Source organism: Vanderwaltozyma polyspora, genomic scaffold (genome assembly GCF_000150035.1).
Source record: "Vanderwaltozyma polyspora DSM 70294 KpolScaffold1054 genomic scaffold, whole genome shotgun sequence".
NCBI lineage: Eukaryota > Fungi > Ascomycota > Saccharomycetes > Saccharomycetales > Saccharomycetaceae > Vanderwaltozyma > Vanderwaltozyma polyspora.
The window spans coordinates 83,340-101,637 of NW_001834677.1; the positions used below are offsets into that span (position 1 = coordinate 83,340).

General features: G+C 34.7%; 10 protein-coding genes across 10 annotated transcripts; 2 read left to right on the forward strand and 8 right to left on the reverse strand.

The window, feature by feature from the left end:
* Positions 1-46: 46 nt before the first annotated feature.
* Positions 47-1,888, reverse strand: Kpol_1054p33 (uncharacterized protein; the record flags this gene model as incomplete). The annotated part of the gene is made up of 1 exon (XM_001645794.1): positions 47-1,888. The coding sequence occupies one exon, from the start codon at positions 1,886-1,888 to the stop codon at positions 47-49; it is 1,842 nt and encodes a 613-aa protein (XP_001645844.1).
* Positions 1,889-2,411: 523 nt separating this feature from the next.
* On the reverse strand, positions 2,412-3,440 carry PTP1 (tyrosine protein phosphatase PTP1; the record flags this gene model as incomplete). The annotated part of the gene is made up of 1 exon (XM_001645795.1): positions 2,412-3,440. One exon carries the CDS (start codon positions 3,438-3,440, stop codon positions 2,412-2,414), a length of 1,029 nt encoding a protein of 342 aa, XP_001645845.1.
* A 637-nt stretch (positions 3,441-4,077) lies between these two features.
* Positions 4,078-4,188, reverse strand: OST4 (olichyl-diphosphooligosaccharide--protein glycotransferase OST4; the record flags this gene model as incomplete). The annotated part of the gene is made up of 1 exon (XM_001645796.1): positions 4,078-4,188. The coding sequence occupies one exon, from the start codon at positions 4,186-4,188 to the stop codon at positions 4,078-4,080; it is 111 nt and encodes a 36-aa protein (XP_001645846.1).
* Positions 4,189-4,730: 542 nt separating this feature from the next.
* VID27 (Vid27p) lies at positions 4,731-6,665 on the reverse strand (the record flags this gene model as incomplete). Its single annotated transcript, XM_001645797.1, has 1 exon — positions 4,731-6,665. One exon carries the CDS (start codon positions 6,663-6,665, stop codon positions 4,731-4,733), a length of 1,935 nt encoding a protein of 644 aa, XP_001645847.1.
* A 352-nt stretch (positions 6,666-7,017) lies between these two features.
* Positions 7,018-7,647, forward strand: RRG9 (mitochondrial ribosome assembly protein RRG9; the record flags this gene model as incomplete). Its single annotated transcript, XM_001645798.1, has 1 exon — positions 7,018-7,647. The coding sequence occupies one exon, from the start codon at positions 7,018-7,020 to the stop codon at positions 7,645-7,647; it is 630 nt and encodes a 209-aa protein (XP_001645848.1).
* A 104-nt stretch (positions 7,648-7,751) lies between these two features.
* Positions 7,752-8,336, reverse strand: PEX17 (Pex17p; the record flags this gene model as incomplete). The annotated part of the gene is made up of 1 exon (XM_001645799.1): positions 7,752-8,336. One exon carries the CDS (start codon positions 8,334-8,336, stop codon positions 7,752-7,754), a length of 585 nt encoding a protein of 194 aa, XP_001645849.1.
* A 379-nt stretch (positions 8,337-8,715) lies between these two features.
* Positions 8,716-9,621, reverse strand: IES2 (Ies2p; the record flags this gene model as incomplete). Its single annotated transcript, XM_001645800.1, has 1 exon — positions 8,716-9,621. The coding sequence occupies one exon, from the start codon at positions 9,619-9,621 to the stop codon at positions 8,716-8,718; it is 906 nt and encodes a 301-aa protein (XP_001645850.1).
* Positions 9,622-10,173: 552 nt separating this feature from the next.
* On the reverse strand, positions 10,174-12,408 carry RAP1 (DNA-binding transcription factor RAP1; the record flags this gene model as incomplete). Its single annotated transcript, XM_001645801.1, has 1 exon — positions 10,174-12,408. The coding sequence occupies one exon, from the start codon at positions 12,406-12,408 to the stop codon at positions 10,174-10,176; it is 2,235 nt and encodes a 744-aa protein (XP_001645851.1).
* Positions 12,409-16,255: 3,847 nt separating this feature from the next.
* On the forward strand, positions 16,256-16,669 carry YPD1 (Ypd1p; the record flags this gene model as incomplete). The annotated part of the gene is made up of 1 exon (XM_001645802.1): positions 16,256-16,669. One exon carries the CDS (start codon positions 16,256-16,258, stop codon positions 16,667-16,669), a length of 414 nt encoding a protein of 137 aa, XP_001645852.1.
* Positions 16,670-17,113: 444 nt separating this feature from the next.
* Positions 17,114-18,040, reverse strand: PHO13 (4-nitrophenylphosphatase; the record flags this gene model as incomplete). The annotated part of the gene is made up of 1 exon (XM_001645803.1): positions 17,114-18,040. The coding sequence occupies one exon, from the start codon at positions 18,038-18,040 to the stop codon at positions 17,114-17,116; it is 927 nt and encodes a 308-aa protein (XP_001645853.1).
* Positions 18,041-18,298: the final 258 nt, after the last annotated feature.

The following is an 18,298-nucleotide window of genomic DNA, read 5'->3' on the forward strand; positions in this document are numbered from 1 at the left end:
GTAATAAGATAAAATAAAATGATGGATTATTGCATTTTAAGTTTTCTTAACGGGAGGACATAGCCTTGGTAACAACTCTCTTCAAACCAACTTCAGCCTTTCTCAAGTCTTCAGCGGAAGAGTCTTCAATTTCCAAAGCAGCCATAGCTTCAGACAAAGCAGCTTCGATCTTGGATTTAGAACCTCTCTTCATCTTAGAAGATAAGACTGGGTCAGTGACGGTTTGTTCGATAGAAGCAACGTAAGATTCCAATCTTTGTCTAGCTTCGTGTCTCTTAGCGAAAGCTTCATCAGCAGCCTTGAATTCTTCAGCTTGGTTAACCATCTTTTCGATATCGTCAGAAGACAATCTACCGACAGCGTTAGAGATAGTAATGTTAGCGGACTTACCAGTAGACTTTTCGACGGCAGTAACCTTCAAGATACCGTTAGCATCAACTTCGAAGATAGCTTCCAAGACTGGTTCACCAGCTGGCATTGGTGGGATGTTCTTCAAGTCGAATTCACCTAACAAAGTGTTTTCTTTACAGTTAACACGTTCACCTTGGTAGACTGGGAATTGAACGGTAGTTTGGTTGTCACCAACAGTGGTGAAAGTTCTTCTCTTGATGGTTGGGACGGTAGTGTTTCTTGGAACGACGATACCGAAGATGTCACCTTGCATACCAACACCTAAGGATAATGGAGCAACATCCAACAACAACAAGTCCTTGGTTTCATCAGAAGTAGATTGACCGGTCAAGATAGCACCTTGAACAGCAGCACCGTAAGCAACAGCTTCATCTGGGTTAATGGATTTTTCCAATTGCTTACCGTCGAAGAAGTCAGACAATAATTTTTGGACCTTTGGAATTCTGGTAGAACCACCGACCAAGACAACTTCATCGATTTGAGACTTGGCGATCTTAGCATCCTTCAAGACTTGTTCAACTGGGGTCAAAGTAGATTTGAACAAAGCAGCGTTTAAGTCTTCGAATCTAGCTCTGGTGATAGAAGCTTCGAAATCTTCACCTTCGAACAAAGAGTCGACTTCAACGGTGGTTTGAGTGACGGAAGACAAAGTTCTCTTAGCTCTTTCAGCAGCAGTTCTCAATCTTCTCAAAGCTCTGGCGTCACCGGAGATGTCCAAACCAGTCTTCTTCTTGAATTCAGCCTTGAAGTGTTCCAACATGTTGGTATCGAAATCTTGACCACCCAAGTGAGTGTTACCGGAGGTAGACTTGACGGTGAAGACACCACCAGCGATGTGCAACAAGGAGACATCGAAAGTACCACCACCTAAATCGAAAATCAAGACATGTCTTTCCTTTTCAGACTTACCAGCACCTAAACCGTAAGCAATGGCAGCAGCAGTTGGTTCGTTAATGATACGCAAAACGTTCAAACCAGAGATAGCACCGGCATCCTTGGTTGCTTGTCTTTGAGCATCGTTGAAATAAGCTGGGACAGTAATAACAGCCTTTTCGACCTTCTTACCAATCTTAGCTTCAGCAATTTCCTTCATCTTGGTCAAGACCATGGAGGAAATTTCTTGTGGGGAGAAAGTTTTAGTTTCACCCAAGTATTCAACTTCGATCATTGGAGCACCTTGAGCGTCAATGACCTTAAATGGCCAAGTCTTCATATCTTCTTGGACAGCTTCTTCGTCGAATCTTCTACCGATCAAACGCTTAGCATCGAAGACAGTGTTCTTTGGGTTCAAAGCAGCTTGGTTCTTAGCAGCATCACCAATCAATCTTTCTTCTGGAGTGAAAGCAACGAAAGATGGAGTAACTCTGTTACCTTGTTCGTTAGCAATAATTTCAACAGAAGATTCATAAGTAGCAACACATGAGTAGGTAGTACCTAAATCGATACCAATAGCACCTTGGAAAACACCTTCAGCCATTTTTTCTTAAGTCAACGGATTAATCGTCTGGTTTAAGCCCAAAAATTCAATCTTTAAAACAAAAACTTTTAAGTAACAAGAATAAATAACTGAAAATTTTTTAATAGTTACAAATAAAAACTCATTTCAATATTATAGATAGTCTCTTACTTTATATTTAAATGAATGAAACTTTTTTCACTTTTCCTTTCCAATTGATAGGTAAAATTTTTCACGTTTCTTTTTCATTTTTTTTCTCGAAAAGAAGCTCATCGCTCGAGAATTTCCTATTTAGATAACAAAAGAAACGACACAACATACCCACACACGAGTTCACCTCCAAAAGGAGGGTAACCGTTCTCTTTGGTATAATGGGATAAAGATAGTTGATGTAATTTATTACATGAGACAGGCGGTTAGTTATTGACTATATAAAAAGGATGGATAGATGGTAGATTGCTTTGAATAATTGGGAATGAAGGGGGAGTATAGTGTCAATTTGTGGATTGATATATTTGGGTATTCAAGGTAGTTGTAGCTGTACTTATCGTTGTTCTTTTCTTGATTTTTGGTAGAGACATTTTGCGGCCAGGTAGATGAACCTGTATTGATCGACTATCTGAACCATTTTAAGTCTCTGTGAACGTAATTGTTGAACTATCTGTTCAATTAAATCATGATGGTAATCTTGCGAAGGTCGAAATTGTGGGGACAGTGAGAGGTGATCGTCGGGATGTGACTGGAAGTCTAATGTGTTATGAATTAGATAATCTAAAGAAATAAATGTACCACTTCTTCCTACACCTGCTGAACAATGTACAATTATTGGATTTTTACCAGAGTTCAGTCTATGAGAGTGTTCGCTAAGTTTCATGATTGGAATCACTTCTTCGGGTTTGTTCATATCTTCCCATTGATCAAAGTAAAAATGATGCACTGTTTTTGATGGTCCCATATACTCATCTGTTGGTTCTAATTTCAATGTGCTTAATGTATATCCCTGAGAGAACCTTTCGCTTTCAATGAATGAAACTCTTAGACTCGTTGGGAACACTGAAATGTCCGCAGAGCCCCCAGGTTTTTGGATTTTACTTATTTCTCTTGCTGAGTCTAATTGTCCACCAATTGGCCAGTATTGATAACATTTTTCTCGACCATGTTCAACCAAAGGTGTCACCATTACTATAACAATATTCTCATCTGGACATGTTTGGTAACACATTTGCCAAAATTGATCCCAAGTTTTATTGGTAGGACCTTGCGTAGCTATATAGATTCCTGGAGAAATAGACTGTTGCGGAACATCTACTTTAACATAGGATGCATTGATATAATCATTGCCTTCTTCAACTTTCAATCTCACTCTATTACGTTCAAAGGGCATGATATTAACATACCTATTGCGTCTATCATTCTCTTCAAGCACACTGACCCCAAACGACCACCTGGAATTCTCTGGATCTAACGTAGCATCCCTCAATCTACCGTCCTCTTGATGTTGTATATAACGAAACTTCTCCTGTATCTGTCTGTCACTTTGCTTCAAGTACTCTGGCAAAATTACTTTACCCATCTTGATTGATCTTGATAATATCGAGATTCCTATAAACTTTGGATTGTTACAGATTACAGAAACCTAAGGTAAGGTGAAGAAAAGATGTTAATGAACAATTCATCCATCAACAAGATTCTTATATATCAGTATCCTTTTATAAGCTTCTTCTATTTCCCCAGATGTCTGAACGTATCGAAACCAGCAATAACCATATTGAAATTTTGGCTTGGATCCGAAATCTTAACTAGCAGAGCCAGATGGGGCTGGAAGCAAATGGATAAGACAAGTACAAGATAGAACTCTGAGATGAAAACGACTGCAACTTCAATCCCATTATCGAAACGAACTGCAGTTGTTTAAGAAAGTCGATTGTTCCATTCCAATCCAGTGCTTTAACTGTTATATATGCATATTAGATAAACCTGTATTAAAACACATTATGTAAAATATTATACTTATACTTCTATATAGATATATGTATATCGAATGATGTCGCCGACGTCGACACTTCTTTATTAAGGATAGATGGGGATGTTAGGATCAATAAGAGCTAATCTTATCCCTACATAATCCTACCTTGTTACCATTCTAGAACAAGGGAATTCAAAAATATAAAAAAATAGCTTGCAATGCAAAACAATATTTGGGGACCTCTCTAGTGCTTACCAGAAATAGTAGAACTCATAACATGGTATATGACAATCAACGTCATCATCGTGATCCCAAAGATTATAACTATACCATTCAATTGATCATCTGTAATCATCTTGTTGGTCTAAAACTACTGTCTATCTATATATGAAACAAAAAAACTAATAAACCAAAAGTTTATTCAGTACTCAATCAAGTCTTTGTCGGTCGATCTTCCCAAATAAAAACCAGACTATTCAAAATAGACTCTACAAATATCACTAAACTAAACCTGAATCTAGGACAACACTACCTTCAATGCAAAGGCCATCGTTGAACTGTTTTAACAGTTCCTTTATTTCATCAACTATTCACTTTGTTGTAAATTTCGAAATTCGGTCAGCACCTTCCACTATTTGGATTTTAGTATGGGAGATTTGATATATATTAAAACTATATAGATAGACCATAACGATTAATTTAAAATAAGTTTAGAACTAGATTTGGATAGGATAGGATGCCATTAATCATCAATGGGTGTAGTTGTGCTAGTTGTGAGTAAAGGTGGGTTCCTTCTTGTTTCTGGGAAGAATCGTAATTTCTACTTTTAATTTTTACTTTTATTTTTATCTATGTAACAACAACAGCTAGGAGATAAGATATAAGAACTTGTAACTATTAACCATAAAAGTCGTTTATATTACCGTTTGGGAATAGGACTTTCTTGCTAGGTTTCTTGAAATTTTCGGTTTTTGCCAAGGAGACATCATTCTTCAAAGTTACTACTACTTCTGAAGCTGATCCGAATTCGAAATTGTCCTCGACAACGTCAGATTTATAACGTCTTACATGGTAAGGGACAGCATCGTTCTTCAACACTTTATCGATCGACCATATGATAGCAAATGGCCCTGTAGAGGTTATGATGGTTTCTTCTTTTTGCCCGATACCTGTGTTGAAGTAAGCATTTGTGAAGGATAACGATTTTTTAGTGAAATCTTCGATATATAATGTGTGTTCTGGTGAAACTGTTAAAATATAGGTCTTAACATTTTCAGCCGCAGGGAATGATTTCAAGAAACCAATGCCACCTTCATTCTTACCAGTTTTAATAGTCAAATCCATTAATAATAAGGATTTCTCACAAACTGCTAGCAACCACCTACCATCTGCAGAGGATGATATATGCTTGATCTCTTGACCTAATGATGGAATAGAGGTTTTAGCTCTAATACCAAGACGATCATATAATTTGATATTACCCGATGCTGAACCTAGCGCAATATAACCATTTTCAGAAGTACCAATTGAAGTAAAATTCGTCTTTGTAGAATATTCCTTTGATTGATCTTGGACAACCTTATTTGGTGTGTTCAATCTTGGATCGATCCTGAATAGTGCTTTATCTGATAGACCTAAGAATGTCTGTTCAGATGTCGTTTGATCGAATTTCTTAGATGGGCAATATTGGACTACGTTTTTATCGCCAGTTGACCATTCTTCAACAATTTCACCCCTGTTTAAATCCATCTTAAAGATTTTGTTACTACTAGAGCCCTCTTGCATCAATAAAGATGTATCTTCCATATATAACATAGGAGAATAAGGATCGAGTCTTTTGCCATGCAATGTCTTGATGCCAGTTATAGCAGTAACAAATTCCATTTCCATGTCATCGTCTTCTGCCTTTTTAAACACACCAACCTTGTCATCTCTGACAACAAAATATCTATTACTTTTGAATGCGACATTCAAAGATCTGTTACCAGCGGATGCAGATTTATCCTGCTCACTTTCTTCAAACCTTACTGAAGATATTATTCTTTTTGAATGTTCATCGTCTTCTTCACTTTCCTCTTCTTCACTGTCTTCACTGATGTTTCTTTCCTGACCGCTATCTGAGTCCAATATTTCATCCAGTTGCTTCTCTATTTCTATGGCAGATTCAAGAACATAATTCTGCTCTTCTTTTGTGATATCAGCCCATGATCTTTTACTCAATGACATCCAGAATATCTTACACCACTCTGCTTTAAATAAATTATAACGAGATTTATTTTCGAAAACTAACATATAAGACAAAGTAACCGAGGAAAAACTGTAGTTGAATATAAACGATAACTTGCTAGCATTAAAAGTAGGATTAATATTCGTATTAATAGCAGTACCTAATTCTGTTGAATTACTGTTAACCGCAAACCAAAAATCAAATTTGCCAATATTATAAAGTGAAACTTTCGCACTCGACTCTTGCAACACAAACTTTTCCGCCACTGAATCAAATATATATAACTGACAAGCTGAAGCATACAATAATTCTCCTATTGATTCCTCATCTTCTTTTTTAATCTCAGCTGCATCAACAAATAAATCATCAGATTCATTTCCTGATTCTTCGACCCCAGATGGATTACCTTTAACGTTCAAAGATTCAAATTTCACAACTATATCATCATCTTCAACATTACGATCAACAACAACCGGATCTTCAATAACCACTAACCCATCATCACTGTTTACTTGTTTGCTGACCTCTTTCTTTCTAGCATCTTTGTTAACTTCTTCTAAAACCACTAATTCCTCATCTTCAATCTTGATCTTGTCTGAAACCATTCTTCAATACAATCAAAAACAACCGAATACCACTAATCCAAACACGATAAATCGAATAAAACTACCCTCGAGTCTCTAAAATGTCTGGTTCCAATGATATATCCCCTTGTCATCAACTTTTGTAGTTAAATAATTTTGACCCTTTAATAATTACCATCTCTTAAATATTTCACTGTGGTGATATTTGAAAAATAATTGCGATGAGATTAAAAAATGGTGATGAAGAGTTCATCAAGTTGTTGAAGAAGAAGAGTTATAAGAGGCAGGAAAGTGATATCAGGTGGTATATATTGTTGGAGTTGTGTTATTTTGGTATTTTGTTTGTTGAATCTGTTTTTGTTGGGGGGTTTCAATGTTTCTGGCGGTGAAGATACCAATTCGAAGATTTCATGTATCTTATAAAGTATTTGAGAGTAGTAAGAAGTCAGCAAAAGAAGTTATAGAACTGATAAATTCCAGTAGTTTGAGTAATAAGGAGACGTTTGATAGTAGTAGCAATGTACCTGAATGGAAGAGGCAAAAATTAGCGTTGAAATCAAAGTTTAAAGGTGAGAAATGGAATCCCAAGAAGAAATTATCTAGAGTGGAGATGGATACTGTTCGACTTTTGAAAGATAAGATACCTAGTCTTACAGCAAGTGATTTGGGTGACAAGTTTAAAGTCTCTCCCGAGGCAATTAGAAGAATTTTGAAGTCTAAATGGCAGCCCAGTGCTGAGGAAATTTCAAAGATTGAAGATAGGTGGAAAAAAAGAGGTATAAGAGTAGAAGAAATCATGAAAAAGAGAAAGATCTGGAACTCACATATAGGACCCAATGGTGTCACCAACACACTGGTAATAGGTTCAGGGAATAATTCACCGATACATACTATAAAAAAAATGGTCTCTAATAATAGTGATGACAAAACGAATACCTCGAAAATGGACTTAGCCAGAAAGAAGAGTAAACTAGAACTTTTAAAAAAGACATTAAACCAATGAATTTTGCATATTAAAACCTGTAAATAATGAATATAGATTCCAATCCTTTTGTTTATTTTTGAATATACATATTTATATATATTTACATATTTAAAAGTATCATATTATGAAATAACCCCGTTGACAAACCATCCTTTCATCTCTCTAATACCTTGAGTGATGTCATGAGAAATCTTAGGCTTATTATTCGTTTGATTGTAGTCATTTAATTGATCTGTTAAAACTTTTGTCTGATCAGTGAAATTCTCAACAATTATAGATGGCCTTCCACAATCGTTATTGAACAAGTCTAGTTTAAAGGAACATTGCTCCAAATTATCATTGATACCTTCCCAAGGATCATCATAATCCCTTATAATCCTTTTATCTTCACCAGTTTGCGTGCTCTTCTCTATCGTAGCCTCTGTTTCATTAAATCCAATTATAGAAACTGGCGTGGTCTTTAGTCTTTTCTGTAATGAAACAACTAAATGACGAACTTGCAATAAACATATCCCATTAAGATCCACTCGTTGCTCATATTGCCTCTCTAGACTAGGTTTGAATATAAACTCCAATAAAAGATATATGACTGAAACTGTAAACCCTGAATTGTAGAAAATTGATCTAATTGCTTCGATCGTAGGATTTGGTCTAGTAGTTCTAACCACTTGGACTGGGTTAGGCCAGTTCTTAATATCAACACTCATTGCTTGAAGGTTATCTTAGCACACTCCACCTATCTGTTTGCCCTTTTATCACTTGATTGTCTATACTAGGTTCTTTTTAAAATAAGGCTTTAAATCAGCCAGTCGGCTTGAGTCTTAAATTGAAGCTAAAACGGTTAAGCAAATGAAACTTCAACAGCAATTGGTTAAATATGATAATATAGATATATGTTACAGTTGATGGGTCGATATGTAATTATACAAATGGGTATGTATGCATTCTAATTATTTAGAAAGTAGAATATATTTCATTAGACTTCCCTTGGGGAGGTGGAGGGGATATACAGATCGATCGTAGATCAGGTGAAAGATCTCATGATAATTCTTTTACTTTCTGATAAAGATCACCAATCCATGCCTACTAATATGTGCAATAGATAATCCCATCTTTGGTGGATACTGTCCTTATCATACCTGTAGTTTTGTATGGTCTTCTAGGCTTGATAAAACTGGCTTCTGAGTTCTCATCTCCATCATCATCCTTAGGCAAATGACTTCTTGATTTGCCAGCACGTCTTTTCAGAAGTTTATTGATGGTCTCTCTTTTCTCTTCTTCTGACCTTCTTTCACTTAAATTCTTTCTCTTTCTTGCATTTTCTGCTCTCTTCAATTGTATTTCTTCTTCTGTCAGTTTCTTTCTAGAGCTACCGTCACTTAATAAGTTCATCAGCATCTTGCTTCCACCACTTCTTCGTACCGTCTTGGCAATAACTTCTTTATTCTCATCATCAATTCCTTCTGGTTCAGTTTCTGCAGGTGTCATCTCTTCTTCCTCTTCCTCTTCCTCCTCTTCTTCTTCTTCCTCTTCTGCTACTAATTCATCAATATCATCTTCATCTTCGTCAATATCAATACCAACTTCATCCTCACCTTCCAGTTCTTTCTCATCCTCATCATCCTCAACCGCTATCACTGCTCTTTGATGATGTTGTCTAGAAGAAACTGCCTCTTCTTCCTCATCCTCCTCCTCCCCATCCTCTTCATCTTCCCCATCAACCTCTTCTTCCTCCACATCTGATGGCTGTTCGGTGAAATCTATATCTTCTTTGGCTTGTAACCTCTTACTAGTACGATGATGGGCCTCACCACCACTGGCAACCTTGGAAGCTTTTACTGGTTTTGTCTTACCTTTAGAAACTTCAGAATCCTCTAAATAATCGTCGTCATTCTCTTCATAAACCTCTTCTTCTTCTTCCTCAACACCTTCTGAATATTCATCATATTCCTCCATTTCACCAGAATTAACGTCACTTAATTCACTATCCATAACAAAACAACAAGGAACCAATAAATCAACCAATGCAGTTCACAATAGCTCAGTTTCCCCTTCTAGTTGCACTTCAATCCAACTTTTCTTCCATCTTAACAGGAACAACTTTTCTCATTTTTATATTCTAAAGGCTTCATTCCAGCAACGTCTATTAATTTTGATATTGATGAAATTTGATCAGTTGAGAGAAGAGAAGATAAGGCATTGGTTTGAAGTGGATTGGGATTGGGATTGGGAATCGCAAATTGATATGTAACATTAATTGGTATACTATCAGATATGTATGGTTTGAATGATTATGTATTTGTATATATTCTAAGATGTTGGAGGGGATACTAGAATTATGCTGGGAGACTTTTAGTAATTGTGATTAGATGACCAGGGAAAGTGGAAATGAAAATGGAAATGAAAATGGAAATGGAAATGGAAATGGGAACGGTAAGGGTAAGAGTAAGAACAAATATGCAAAAATATGATAGATTGAGAGGACAATAGACATTGAGCTCATAACTTTTTTGGTTTTGTTTGTAAACAAAATGGATTGCGCAATTAGATTAAATCTTTTTCTATGAATCGTCTTCTCATTTCAATTCTTCCTGTACCGTGCTTGTTGATTAAGAACTTGATGTCATCTTCATTATTTGATTTTAACATTGAATCATCTTCTCTAGTCCATATACCGGGTACGTTCATTGGTGGATTGACGTTGTGTTTGAACATGTTTAAGAAGTATCGTGGGAAAACCATTAAATCACCTGACAGCGCTGTTAATATACTGGTGCTGAACGTTTTGCGTACACCTGCCTCATCACACAAATCTTGAACTAATTTTTCAGCTTGGGATGGCTCATAATCTCTTGAAATAACCTCATGGACTTTGGCTAAAAATTCTGATGTACTTGCCATTCTAAAGAACTGCGGTAAGAACAAATCAATGCTTGCAATTTCAGGAGGGAATGGGATGGAATTAGGATCAATATTATCAAACTCCGCTTCTTCATTAGTAAAATCGTTTCTTATAGCTTCTGCAATCTCTTGTGGATATTCAAATGGTATGTTGTTATCAATTTTAGATAAATCATTCTTTAACGAAGAGATGAAATTCATTGTGGCTTCATCTAATAATTCACTCTCTGGAATTGTGTAACTATGGGCATTGTTGTTGTCAGAGTTCATATCAGGTGAGACAGCAGCTGCGGCAGCAGCTACTGCAGATGCATTTTCTTCCAATTTATTGTACTTCAATTTTTTAACGTATGAACCATAATTTCCAGGAGCTGACAAAGCTGATCTTTTTGGTCTTGTTGTAAAGTTCTTCATTGGCTCTGGTTCATTGCCATTTTCCTTTTCAGTTTCATAGTAGGTAATATAATTATCTATACCATATGATAATAAAAATTTTCTAAATCTATCTCTCCAGGCATTCTCAGTATGGCTTGGATAATGCTCACCAAATTGTTTAAAAAATTCCCTTGCTAGTGGGCCCCTACGTTCATTAACCTTATATTCTTGAAAATTTGGTTCTGTTCCAGGAATGTGATTTGGCATCATAGTCATTTTTCTTTTAGCAATGGCTACTGGGGAATCATCTTCTAGGATTAAAGACTCACCAGTATCTGGATCAACTTGGTAAAGATCACGATAAAATTGTTTTTTTATACCCATGGCCAAGTTATAATCATCTTCAGCGGTAAATTTCTTCTTAATCGAAGGTGGCAACACTTTTGTCTTAACCAAATTACCATTTTCATCTCTCACCAATTTACCTGAACTATCCACCTGGTATACGAACTCTAATCTTTTAGAAAGGTATACTCTATAACGATGCCTTATAGAATTACCCGTATGATTTGGTACGTAATGAGAAATTTCATCAAATAATGTATGAGTTGTACGTCTAGTTGGGTTTTTTCTTACCACATCCAAAATAAATTCATCTTCCTCTTCAGTAAATGATGTCTTATTATGAGAAGGCACTGATGATTGCTGTATAATTGTTTTTGAATTATCAAAATTATCATTATTATTGTCATTTTGATGAATATTAGCATTCTGATCTTGAGAGGGCATTGGCATAGAATTTATCGAATTTTCAGTATGCGAATTATCATTCCCATACGCATTTGAATCCGGGTTGGCTGTTTGTATATTTGGATGATTTTGTGATTGTGGATCTGAAAGAGATAAACCTAGTTCTTGGGATAAATTTTGATTAGCGTGCTGTTGTTTCTCTGACTGCTGCTGGCCATCTTCATCTTGTTCTTGCTGCTGCTGCGATGCCAATTGAGAATCTATCACCGATCTAAATTCATCGAATGGGACCAAATAATTATCAATATTTAATAAGGTGTTATTTTGACAACATGCTTTTATAAAAGTTGAGGTAACAGTTCTTAGTTTTGTATCATTATATGGAGAGATTACGAAAAATTTGCTAAAATCAATTGAATTTTGTTGTGGAATGTTTTCTAGTACTGTACCACCATTAGATTGTATCAATCTTGTTAAAGTTTCAATATCATTTACTGTATCATAGGCATCTTGTTCGGTATTAATATAAAATTTTAAATTTTGAAAAATACCAGCTATACTGTTACTGTTGTCGTGACGTATATTTGTATTCAATCTTCTAGTTTCGGTTCCAGCATCTGAAGCTATTGAAGCGGCATTATTTGAAGTATTATCTGTTGTAGTATCAACAGTTGTATCTGTTGGCAAAGCAATGTTATCGCTCACATCAACAAACTCGTCAGGAGCGGTATCGAAATCATCCGGACTTGACATTTGTAATATATTATAATTGAATAAAGAAAAAGGTACAAATAAAAAACAATAATTGAATTAAATTTGGATTAAATTTATTGTTTCAATTTTTGTTTTTCTCGATGTTTTTTCTAGTATTTGAATTTTGTAGATAGATCTGATCTAGCTTATAATCTCAATTTCATGTACTCGAATGGATCAATAAAATGATAATAGTTTTACTACTGCTAATAAATAGTATTTTCTGCCTGGATTAAAGATTAAAAGTTCAATAGGCGATAAATATTTGATATTACTAATAATAATAATGATCAGGCTCTCGATTAGATTTTGCTATGGTATTACCTTGGATTTATTGAAATGACACTTAATTTTAGTTAACTATTTTTGTTTTATTTCAAAACCTTTGATACAATAATATATGTGGTGTAAGATTACAATCCCATCACTATATATAAAAGATTTAGAATGTGAGAGAGGTAAGGTAAAAATTACATCACAACAATCAGAGATTACAATGATGTGATAAACAAAGTAAACAAAAATCAAAACACCCTATCATGTAAAAAGGGGAAAAAAAGCGTAAACAATGGAAAGACGTCCGGGTAAGACTTCGTTTACCAAACCAATCACAATATACGGAACATCCAAAAAGAAAAAAAGGGAATAAATGAAATAAAAGAAGCTTGGCGGCTAACTGTAGTACAGAGTTAGCAATAAACAAAAACACAACAATTGACGTAGTGCATGCCTCAACTGCCTCATCACCTCCTTGGCTCTTTCCAGCGAAACCTATAAAAATGATCCAACTCCAGTCTTCCCTACTCTTGCTTCTCTTTCCAGCTCCTCAACTTGTTAAAGAGGATATTGTAGTTTTGTCAAACCAACCAAATCCAATCAATCACACTCACACTAGCAATGGGCGGCAAGCCCCCCCCCAGTCAACTTGAAAAGCGACATAATTCTATAGACCTCTCATCTCGTGTAAAATAAGCTAAAGTATAGACAGTTTTCACACAGGTCAACCTCAACATCCGTGTGTGTTCTCTATCCTCACAACCGCAAACTCTTCAATAAAACAGAACAACCCAGATCGTTCTCTCCAAACCATCGTCTCTTGTCAATTTGGAAAGTAGCTGACAGAATCAAACTTTTGTCCCAAATCTTCTGTCCCCTTTTTATACTTCAAACTTTCCCTCCAAAATAGATAGACTAAGAGACTGCCACAAAAACAGAGATGATCTTTTGAGATTCGAAGTGATGCAGGGTAACTGTATCCATCCGCTATACAACAACACCCCGAATGAAGATTAAGATGAAGATGAAGATGGGCGGTTAAATTTATGGAAGGTCTATGGCAAGAGTTCCAGGAACTTGAAACTTGATGTATAACTGCTATTCGAAATGGCTTTTCATATAAAGAGAGACTATCCATTTGATACTTCGATAGATTAGGGTCATTGAATATTCTATCGAAGAAGAAGCCACGGTTCTGTTCTAATATATAATAAAAGACTTTCCATGCCTTCTACACACACACTCGCATATATATATACTGAAGTTTGTGAAGATTGATAAAATGTATAAAGGTAATCAAGTTATGTTGGTTCAAAGTCCACTGGTTCACGTTTGTATCATTTTGCTGCTGCAGTATGCTTTGGATATAAAGTTTGGACATTTGAGTAAGCTATATGGGAACTGGAAATTTGCAGCCAATTTTGTAAGCCACTGTATTGGTATCTTCTGGTTCAAGATTCTCGATGACATGAGGCTTTGTTTAGATGAAAATTTATTGGCTTTTTTGTTCCTGGAATTTCCTGAAACAGAGCTACAAGTTAAGACATAGGTTTCAAAACAGCGTGGTTCATTAGTTTTCCAGCGTCTTTAGAAGTGGTTTTGAAAAAACTCAGCAACAACATTATAAACAGGAACTGATATTCAATTTGATGCATTATTAGTTATTTGAAAAAGATACTTCCTTCTAAATGCATTGAATTCAGGTGTATCTTCTTCTTTAAACTTAAATTTATTAGTTGAAGGTTAAATCTTTGAAGGGATCGCTGAATGCCTGTCTATTTTTAGAACAAATAGAATTCATTGAGATTTGATAACAGAAAAATGTTGCCATTTATTATCGAGATTAATCAATGGCTACAAAATCGTGTGTTGTTTGACAGTCAACAGTTAGTAGAATGGATTTAGCTAGTCTTTGATTAGTACGTGAAATGGTTGTAGGTAGTGTCAAGTTCTCAAAGTAGCAAAAAAGCAAAAAAACACACACAAAAATTAAAAAAAGACTCGATGGCTAGGCAATACAATTACATTGTATCTCATTGGAGGCACCGATACTTGGAGGGTTGATGGGTAGTATTTATTCCCGTTTAATCTCTACTGGGAGGTTCCCAGTTTTGGTAATACTTAGAGTTCGAATCAAGAATAAAGTTTTTCTGGTATATACCAATTGATATTAAAGAATAGCAATTAGACACAACAAGAGTAACAGACCAGTTCTTTCTACTGCTGTATCACAATAAAGTCCACAAAATGAAAATAAAGTTTACGGTAGACGATGTGCCTCCATTGAAGAAATGCGGCAGTTCAGATTCATCACCATCATCCTATTTCTGAATGTCCAATTACAAAAATAGCCGTGGTTCAATGAAGGGAAGGGAAAGTAAAAGTAGAATAAGAGGAATAGGTATGAACCAGTATACCTAATTGGATAAAGGTTAGTACAAGAGCAAGCACCAGGGAGCAAGCACCAGGGAGCAAGCACCAGGGTTTTCATAACTTTAGTCAAAAAAATAAAAAAAAAAGTTTTTCTTAAACCCATTATTTATCAAGAGAAACTCCCTTCTAACATCAGAAAGAATAAAGTTTTTCTAAGAAGAAATACACCATAATGTCTACAATTCATTCCAAATAAAAAACAATAATATTGAACCAATAATGCAATATAACCATATTTCTTTCGAACTGTATTCACATCTAATCAGTTCATAGGTTCCTCTAATTGCTGTCACTTGAGAACCTTCCAATATTACATAATTTACAATCATCATACACGATCGGACATTTCTGAAGTTTTTGAAAATTTTAACGAAGAGAAACAGAAAAAGGAAAAAAACACGATTTTAAGCTATTACCAAGAGAGAGAACACACACTAGTAATTAGTAAATGGTACTATCATAAGTGTTTGAAATAGCTGTTAAAAAAATATGAATTAAACAAATGGTTTTATCACTCAGTGAACTGTAATCTATTCGAATTATAAAGGTCATTTGAAGTAATCGTAAGGTCATTTTGGTATTTATAGGTGAGACCATTGGTAAAAGATTGAAGATTTTTATTTTTTTTTATTTTATTTTGGATTAATAATATAAAGATTGGGAATTAATTCAGAAACGTTGTACTGTACGAAAAGAAAATACCAATTGTGATAAAGTAATTATTTAAACGGATAGGAGAGAGATTGATCAATTCATCATTGTCATCGTAATTGCATTTCCTTTTAGTGTTCGAATTATAAAATATTTTGTCATTATAATAATAATAATTACACATTTACTAGCATTTTACATTTCCGTTAATTTTACAATATATACTTTGCAAGGTGAATCATAAAATTGTGGAAGGTTTTAAAATTTTTTAAAAAAACATTGACATAGAAACAAAAGTTACCATTGCATTGTTATATATTACAGGGAATACTTATTTTCAAAGAGTTTGAATAAAAATATATAACGAAAACAAAGTTTTAGTTTTTTCATTGAACAAAGAGTGATAAAAATCCCTAAACTCAAGGACTTTTTTCTACTTTAACCATTTAATAATAATAATAATAATTAAAAAAAATCAACTCAAAAAATGTCCATACCTAAGGAAGTTATTGATTGGAATATTTTAAATGAAATCATATCAATGGATGAAGATGATCCTGATTTTTCAAGGATGCTAATCATGCAATATATCGATCAAGCTCAGACGACGTTTGATAAAATGCAAAATGAATTAGAAACTACAAAGGATTTAAGTGCATTGAACAGCTTAGGTCATTTTCTCAAAGGTTCCTCAGCTACTCTTGGATTACAAAGAATTGCGTGGATCTGTGAAAAAATACAGAATCTAGGTAAGAAACAATCAAATGAGGTAATACCAGCAATAGACGGTAGTAATGATAAAGTTTATCTCGAAATGATATCAAAGGCTTTAGATCAAGCTAGAGTAGAATTTAAACTGGCGAGAAAAGAATTATCCGATTATTATAAAACTGAATTATAGGTTTTATTGAAATAAGCATTCATTCTCTCATCATAATATAGATTTGTTAATTATTTCATCATATCATAAACAGTATTTTATTGAGTGTGATGGTGTAGGGACCATAAGCACACATGCAATATTATATTGAAAAGATATTTTTAAGATAAGAAAAAAAAAAAATTATAACAGATATACCAGTCACAGAATTGGCATCATTTCAAATTAATATGTATAATCATTAACTATGCATATATATAAATCTTTCTGAATTTTTCCTCAATAACACGTAAAACTATCAAAAAACATAACATTATCTAACATTATATATTTACGACTAATATATAAATATTTTTAAAACTCAAAAAACTATATCAAATGTCAATAAACTATATAAAAAATTGTTCTTAAGTTGGGCAAAGAGGGGGGAAATCGAAGAAACTTCAAAGCAGTTCGTCGTTTCCCTTAATGAGTGTATTCGTAAAGATCACCTAATTTCTCAACATAGTAAGCAGGTCTTGGGTGTTCTGAAGTGACTTCCAATGCTCTTTCTTCTGTCTCGATACCTGTCAAAACCAACAAAGTACCACCCAATTCACCTTCATGACCAAAACGGATATCAGTGTTCAATCTATCACCGACCATACAACATTTTGATCTATCCAAATTGAAGGCACTTACAATGGTATTCAACATATTTTTATTTGGCTTACCACAGTAAGCTGGTCTTCTACCAGAAGAGAATGCGACAGATTCAACCATAGAACCTGCACCTGGGAAAGTATAACCCTTTTGTGGGAAAGTAGAATCGACGTTGGTACCAACGAATTCAACATCTGGCTGTTGTAAATATTGTAAAGTGATGGCTAATCTATGATAGTTGACGTTATGATCCAAACCAGCGACGACACATTTTACATCCTTGTCCAAACCATTGACCAAGAATGGTGAGGTAGAAGCATCAAAAGGTTGATTTAAACCTGGATCATCACAACCTAAAGTTTCGAACCCCATTAGGGTCAATTCTTCTCTGACACCAGCTTCACCAAACCCCCAAATCTTGTCCTTGCCAGGTTGTAACTTCAAGAAATCACGAACATAGACAGCAGAAGCATAACCAGAAGTGAAGATTTGATCTTCTGTAACTTTAATACCAAAGGATTCAAATTTCTTTGTATATGCCTTTCTAGATTTAGTTGAATTATTGGTAACAAAAATCAATTGCTTGCCCAATGAAGTCAACATATCCAAAGTTTCTCTAATACTTGGCAACAAGATTGTCCCCAACCATAAAACACCATCACAATCAAACAGAAAAGTATCAAACTTATTCAAAAACTCTTCTGAAAGCAATTTATTAGTAATCTTCGTAGGCGTTTGTTGTTGAGTCATTATTAAACAATATTATCTATTATATACAAAAAAAAGTTCACCGTGGTCTCAATTCTATCTTGATTACCACCAACTCTTAATCTCAATTGACAACAATTCCAACCAACAATCTACAAAAATTCCAGGTCCTTTTATAAAGGTACAATTGCCAAAATCATCATGCTTTTGCTTTCAATCCCAATCCATTCATTGTTCGTTCATTTCGAAATGGTTTGAATATTTGTCATTTTCCTTCGAACAGGATCAGGAAATCTGTAT